The sequence below is a fragment of the Dryas octopetala genome, chromosome 7 (genome assembly GCF_963921425.1).
Source record: "Dryas octopetala chromosome 7, drDryOcto1.1, whole genome shotgun sequence".
NCBI classification, from domain to species: Eukaryota; Viridiplantae; Streptophyta; class Magnoliopsida; order Rosales; family Rosaceae; genus Dryas; species Dryas octopetala.
Genome location: NC_141372.1, coordinates 21,171,463 through 21,179,241, shown reverse-complemented (window position 1 = coordinate 21,179,241; position 7,779 = coordinate 21,171,463). Strand labels below are relative to the sequence as shown.

General features: G+C 39.0%; 1 protein-coding gene across 1 annotated transcript; it reads right to left on the bottom strand.

The window, feature by feature from the left end:
- Positions 1–4,982: 4,982 nt before the first annotated feature.
- On the bottom strand, positions 4,983–5,629 carry LOC147280498 (uncharacterized). The gene is made up of 2 exons (XM_086252218.1): positions 5,461–5,629; positions 4,983–5,422 (listed from the first exon to the last, which is right to left on the bottom strand). Exons 1-2 carry the CDS (start codon positions 5,627–5,629, stop codon positions 4,983–4,985), a joined length of 609 nt encoding a protein of 202 aa, XP_086108344.1.
- Positions 5,630–7,779: the final 2,150 nt, after the last annotated feature.

The following is a 7,779-nucleotide window of genomic DNA, read 5'->3' as shown; positions in this document are numbered from 1 at the left end:
AAAGATTGCTTAAGCTATCTGCTTTCTCTGTAAAACTCCAAAACGTGTACAACACTTGTAGTTATATTATAAATACAATGCATCAAACCTCAGTAAGATTATCCTGAGGTATTCAAAATCATATTATGGTTTCAGAGCAGTAAGTCACACGACAAAGCTCTACTTCTTTTTCTTTTTCTCCCAATACTCTTGCCATATATCATGTCTTCAACTTCTGAAACTCCAGTCATTAGTCAAAATCAAACACCTATCATACCAACATCACTGCCCATCTCCACTATGGCCACCGATATCAATTCAACCATGTCCACTACTACCACCACGGTTTTTTCTTCAGCTTTTCCTGCTATTCCTGTCAAACTCACTAAACATAACTACCTGGCTTGGCGTGGTCAGGTTACTCCTCTAATCAAAAGTAGAGGTTTATGGAGTTTTGTTGACGGCTCTAATAAGTGTCCGCCTACCTTTCATGAAGGCGATATGGTGAATCCGGCGTTTGAAGAATGGATTCAGAAAGATCAAACTGTTCTTAGCTTTATTAATACTTCACTCTCTGAACCTATTTTGGATGGAGTTGCTCTCAGCACTTGTGCGCACGATACCTGGATGGCTCTCGAAGCCCGTTATGCCTCTCAATCTCAGCATAGAATTCTAGCCTTGCGCAATGAATTATTGCGTACTACTTGGGGTGATGCTTCTATTTCTGCTTATTTTGACAAAAATTAATCGTCTTGCCGATCTTTTATCTGTGGCAGGACAACGTGTTCCTAACACTAAACTTGTTTCTATTATTATGGATGGAGTTGGTCCATTATATGACAATGCCGTTAGCTCTGCTCAAGCTCGTGATGATCTGATTTCCCTTGAGGGTCTTGAATCACTACTCTTAACTGCTGAACGAAGGTATCGAAACCAAGGCCTTCTCAGTCATGAGATTGAACCACAGCTGCAAGTTATGGCAGCAAATCGTGGACGCGGCCGTGGAGGTCGTGGTGGCTTTATTAATCGTTTTCCCAGTGCTAGGTTTGGGCGAGGATTTAATACTCACCAGGGACCTCGTGTTTCTGTCTCCTTCTGTGTTCGCTCAAGGACCTGCTACCAATCAATACTTTCCTCACCGACGCACTACTCCAGGTATGTTTGCTGCAGGTGGTTCAAGTTCTTTTAGTACTCGCAACTCCTCTGTTCTTGGTCCCGCTCCACATGGTTCCTCCTCTTCTGGTTCATCAGTTGGCAGCCACTCCAACTCTGCTTTCTCTACTAATACTGGGCGTCCTCAGTGCCAAATTTGTAGGAGACTTGGTCATTCTGCTATTGACTGCTATCAACGCATGAACCATGCATATGAAGGACGCGTTCCTACTAGCAAACTCTCTGCTATGGCTGCTACTACACAGGGTGGACAGGATTCAAATCAATGGTTGTTGGATACTGGTGCTAATGCTCACATCACCCACAATCTTGACAACCTTCATCAGCCACGTGACTTTCATGGAGATGCTGTTGGTGGTGTCATTACCGGTTCAGGTTTGGATATTCATAAGATTGGTTCTCACCAATTCTTTCATAACTCCAAATCCTTTTCTCTTTCTACTCTTCTATACTCTCCACATGCATCTACTAATATACTTTATGTCCATCAATTTCTTAAGGATAATAATTGTGATCTCTTACTTTCTCCTGATTTCTTTTGTCTGAAGGATCGAATCTCGGGGAAGATCCTTTTCCAAGGCTCGAGTAGAAATGGTCTTTATCCCATAATTCTTCCTAGTCCATCATTCAAAGCTTATCTCTCTAATAAAGTTAATGCGCATCGGTGGCATGAGCGTTTAGGGCATCCATCTTCTGCTGTTTTACATTTTTTGAGTTCTAGTCTAGGATATTCAATAAAGGATATGCCTTTTTGTGGCTCTTGTCCTATTGGGAAATCTACGAAGTTACCTTTTGGTTCTTCAAATTTTATTGCCAAATTTCCTTTTGAGTTAGTGCATTCTGATGCATGGACATCTTCTATTTTATCTAATGATGGTTATTTTTACTATGTTAATTTTGTTGACCACTTTACTAAGTACACATGGGTTTTTCCTTTACGCAAAAAGCATGAGGTTTATGATGTGTTTTGTTTCTTTCTTAAGTATGTGTCTAATCATTTTTCCACTTCTATTAAAAATTTGCAAACTGATGGGGGTGGTGAGTATATGAGTACTCGCTTTCAAAATATTCTAAAAAACAATGGTATTTTCCATAAAATTACTTGTCCTCATCATCCTGAACAAAATGGTGTTGCTGAGAGAAAACATCGTCATCTTATTGACACCACTTTAACTTTACTTGCTCATGCCTACATGCCATTATCTTATTGGGTTGATGCTTTGCATTCTGCTACTTTTCTTATCAATCGTCTGCCTAGCTCTCGTCTCCATATGAAAAATTGTTTAACCGCCAACCTGATTATTCGTTTTTCAAGGTTTTTGGTTGTGCTAGCTATCCTTATCTTCGACCTTATAACACTCAAAAGTTTGCTTTTCGTTCTCAATAGTGTATTTTTCTTGGTTATTCGTTAAATCACAAAGGCTACCGTTGCCTTGATCATGTCACGGGTACGGTTTATTTATCTCGACATGTTCAGTTTGATGAGACCCTTTTTCCATTTAAATTATTACCTTCTTTGCCTACTACTAGTCTAACTTTTTCTTCTTCTGCCCAGGTGGTGTCCTTGCCGGATCTGCTCTCGCCCATCTCGACCTCGCCCCTCTCTTCTGGTCCAGGCCTATCAGTTTTTGACTCTCCTCTGGTTCAGTCTATCACTCGGACTGTTGTCTCAGCCCCTGCCTGGGTTCTCTCTCTCTGTATGTCCCGGATCCTCTCCACGGGTCAGTTCTTCCCGTGGTTCTTTGGGCTTCTCGTCTCCAGACCTTCGTTCCCCGCCATCTTCTGATGGGTCTGTGCCAGTCTCTCCTTCAGTTCCTGCGAGTGGGGCGTCTGTGCCTTGTTGTTCCAGTCACGCCGGCAATTGCACCACTTCCTCCTTCCTTGTCTACTCATTCTGATCACGATCCACCTCCCATCACCAATACACACTCCATGCAGACTCCTGGTAAGGATGGTATTGTCAAACCAAATCCTAAGTGGGCATTAACATCTTTATCTAACCATCTTGATGTGGAACCTAGTTCTTTCGTACAGGCACACAAGCATGAGGTTTGGCGAACGGCCATGCAACTTGAATTTGATGCTTTTCAACGTGCTGGCACTTGGACTTTAGTTCCTCCTCGGACTGATGTTAATCTTCTTCCCAATAAATGGGTTTTTCGCATTAAGCGTAAATCGGATGGTACAGTTGAGCGTTATAAGGCTCGTTTGGTTGCAAATGGTTTTCATCAGCAAGAAGGTATTGATTATGGTGAAAATTTTAGCCCTGTGGTCAAGCACACCACTTTACAGTTTATTTTGGCTCTTGCTGTTAGTTTTAATTGGCCGGTTAAGCAATTAGATGTGCAAAATGCATTCTTGCATGGGTATATATCTGAGCATGTTTATATGAAGCAACCTCGTGGATTTGAGGATTCAGCCAAACCCAATTATATTTGTAAACTCAATCGTTCTCTCTATGGTCTTAAGCAGGCCCCTCGGGCTTGGTTCTCCTGTTTTTCCACCTACTTGGAGGAATTGGGTTTTCAGTCTTCCTCTGCTGATCCTTCTCTTTTTACATATCATCATGGTTCTGTTGTGGTCTATTTGCTTATTTATGTGGATGATATTCTTATTACTGGGACTGACATTGTTACCATTAATGATCTCATTTCTCAGCTTGGGTGTCTTTTCTCTATGAAAGACCTTGGGAGTTTACATTATTTTTAAGGTGTTGCTGTCCAACGATCAGCTACTGGAATGTTTCTTAACCAAGACAAGTATGTGCGTGATCTGCTTCTCAAAATGGATATGCTTCATGGTAAACCTGTTTCTACTCCCTGTACTCCACTCAATTGAGTGTTCATGATGGTGTTCTTCTGGCTGACCCGTTTTCTTATAGGAGTGCTGTGGGTGCTCTTCAATATCTCACCATTACTCGTCCTGATATCACCTTTGTAGTTAATTAGGTGTGTCAGTTTCTCCATGCTCCTACAACTACTCACTGGGCTGCTGTCAAACGCATTCTTCGATATGCGAAGGGCATTATTTCTCATGGACTTCTTTATACTCCTGGTTCTTTACGCATTAACGAATTTTGTGATGTGGATTTTGCCGGTGATCCGGATGATCGAATATCTACTGGTGGTTATTGTTTATATTTGGGTCCTAATTTAATTGCTTGGCAATCTAAGAAACAACGTGGTGTTTCTCGTTCCAGTACCGAAGCTGAATATCGGCAGCTTGCCTATACCGCTGCGTCTATCTCTTGGTTACGGTATCTGTTTCGGGATCTTCGTTTGCCTCTTTCTAAGCCTTATTTATGGTGTGATAATGTCAGTGCGATTTCTCTTGCTTCTAATCCAATTTTTCACTCTCGCACCCGACATGTGGAGGTGGATTATCATTATATTCGTGAGAAGGTGGTCCACAATGAACTTGTTGTCCGGTTTGTTTCTTCTCATGATCAACTTGCAGATATTATGACAAAAGGATTGCCCTCTTCTCGGTTCCAAGAACTGGCCTCCAAGCTTCCTGTTCGTTCCGTCCCGTTCAGCTTGCAGGGGCGTAAAGAAGATACTCCAGGCCCATCATCTTCAAGCCCAGGCCGGTCTTGTACATCATAGTTATCTGTTGATTTTAGCATGTGGGTTTTATTCTTAGTTATTGAATCCCTTTGTAACTCTAGTATAGATATCAGATAAGTCTTGTTGGCTTACTGATTAAGATTGCTTAAGCTATCTGCTTTCTCTGTAAAACTCCAAAACGTGTACAACACTTGTAGTTATATTATAAATACAATGCATCAAACCTCAGTAAGATTATCCTGAGATATTCAAAATCATATTACACTAGACGTACCATTGTACTTCATGCTTGACAGTTTGCTCATCAGGATAATAAAGAAAACTGCCATCAACCAGATGGACACTCTCAACAATTTCCTCCCTCAGTTTGCCCTCTTCTTCAACACACATGGTCAGCAAATCATTAACTGTCCATTTGTCCTTTTGTGTGTTGTAAGAAATCTTAAAGGGGCCATAGGCAGGTGGCAAAGAGTTAAAGATCAAATGCACCATAAAAGTGTCAGGTATAGTAACATTAAGACCACTCAGCTGAGAAGATAAATCCCTCATTTTGATAATGTGCTCACGCACTCCAGATGTACCATTGTACTTCATGCTTGACAATTTGCTCATCAGGATACTAGCCAAAGCTTTGTCAAAACTTGCATATTGTTCCTCAATGGATTTCAGATACTCCTTTGTGTTGTCATTTTCCTTAATGGAACCTCGAATTGATTTCGTTATGTGAGACTTAATGACCAACAAGCTGAGGCAGTTTGCTCCCACTTTTCAAATGTGGCCTTCTCAGCAGCACTGCTCTCAGCTATGAGTGTAGCTGGTTTTTCATTCAACAGAGCAAAATCGAGTTCCTTACAACCCAAATGGAGGTACATCTGATCCTTCCAGTCAGCAAAGTTCTCGCCACTCAACATGGGAACATTATCATAAGCGGCAAGATATTTTGTAAGGAATACAACATGTTTAAACATATATTTGAAGCAACGTACATTTAATTTAAAACATACATGAACATCATAAAATCCCTTTGGGTAAAGATTATAACATGCATATATATTTTACTTTTATGATGAGTCTTAGTTAAAAAGAAAAAATTCCTCATGAGTATATTATGTATCCTATGGGCATTTAGCATTACTTTAATTTTTCTTATATTAACTATCTCATCCCAATTAGCAATAAAATTTACAAAATTCCTTTGGGCATAGTTTATAATTTTTAAATCTAATCACAAGTGTTCATAAGCAATCCTGTAGGATCCTAGATGCTTTGGCTACTCTAGGATCTAGATTTCACGCTTTCTTAATGTGAATTTTAGAACACAATACTTAACATGCTCATACTAAATAATCACAACAATCATGCTCTTGCATATAACTTCTTAACATGCATCAAAATCCATTTGTCTCTATATGCATGTTTCCTAATCATATTAATTAATTAAACATGCTGCATAGACAATTTAATTAAAACAATATTTAAATAAAAATTAATTTTATTTACTGTAGTGCAGCGGCAGAAAATTGATAGTCCAGAAGGTCTGATACCACTAAAGGCATGCACATATCTTTAATCATGCAAATCTTAAGACCAGAAGTCAACTAGAGGTATAGGCTCTGATACCACTACTGTAAGCATATTTAATCATACATATATGCACATAGAGCCAATACAAAATACAGCGGAAGATAAAAGATCATACCTCCAGCCATAGCAACCAAATCTCAAGATCCACAAGATAAACGAAGTGCCGTCAAAGTGAATCCTTCTAACCACCCCCTTGCCTTTATTCCTGCCTGAAGTGATGGATAGCAGACCACCAGAGAAGATGGAGAATACCTCAGAACCTTAGTGTTTCTCTCTTTCACTCTGTGTGTGGTTTCACAAAATAGGACAGTACAAGGTATGGTCAGAGACCCACTTTGTATAGAATTAGTATGCCTTCCAATCAAGGCATTAACCGTGGATCTGACTCCTGACTAAATGGAATTAGATCAATCGCAATAAAGACACCTATTTAAAGAATCCTCTAATTACCCAATCAGCTGATTTATGGGATTTAGACTTAATGAGGATTATAATCCCTCTAATTACCCAATCAGCTGATTTATGGGAATTAGACTTAATGAGGATTATAATCAGTCATTTAACTTAATTATGGGATTAGCCTAATTGCTGAATACATCAAACCATTTGAATGGTTCATGACGCCGTTCGGATAGCTGACATCAGTACAAAATATGTGGCACGTGGGTCATATATTCTTACATATATAACTTATGAATCAATAGAAAACATAAGCAATAGAAAAATGTGAGCATATTAATTATTCATAAACAACTTGCAATCAAAGTGTGTATGTGGATTTCATCATGAAGAGCACACAATCAAGTTTTCTATAAATCAAAAGTTCTAGGGCATGAATTTTAAGCAAAAACCATATAGAGAAAGAAGCATTTTATATTGATTCATCTAAAAACCTAGAATAATATTAATGAAAGAGATATAGAAGTTTAGAGATGTATTAATGGTATTAATGGAGTTTGAGTGATTAAGAGAAGAGAAAAACCTTGAGATCGAGAAAAATTTTCTCGATTTCCTAATGAAATAACGCTAAGAATTGATTGAAACAGAGGCGGAGAAAGCCATTTTAAATGAGTTTCCCAGCTCTCAGGAAGGCTAGTGATCCCTTGGTGGGGGGTGTTGAGTACTCGGTAGTTCTCGCGAGCTCTCAACACTGAAGATTTCTACGACCTCCTCTTTTTCTCATGTGGTTTCTTATTCTTTTTGTTATGAAATTCAGCTTTTGATTATAAATAAATCAACACTAAAATACTTTGGTATGCAAGTTAAGACAAAAAAATTTCTAATTAAATCAGTGTGTATAAACTGTAAATGACATAAAATTTAAGTTGGATGAATCTATGAATGAAAGTACAAACTTTATCTAGTCACCTACGCATCTAAGTCACTGAGTTATTTATCATCCTAAATGAATCAGAAGAAGAATTTGTATTTGTAGGTGCGTAACTTCAATCATAACAAGGATCACAAAGACAGTAAG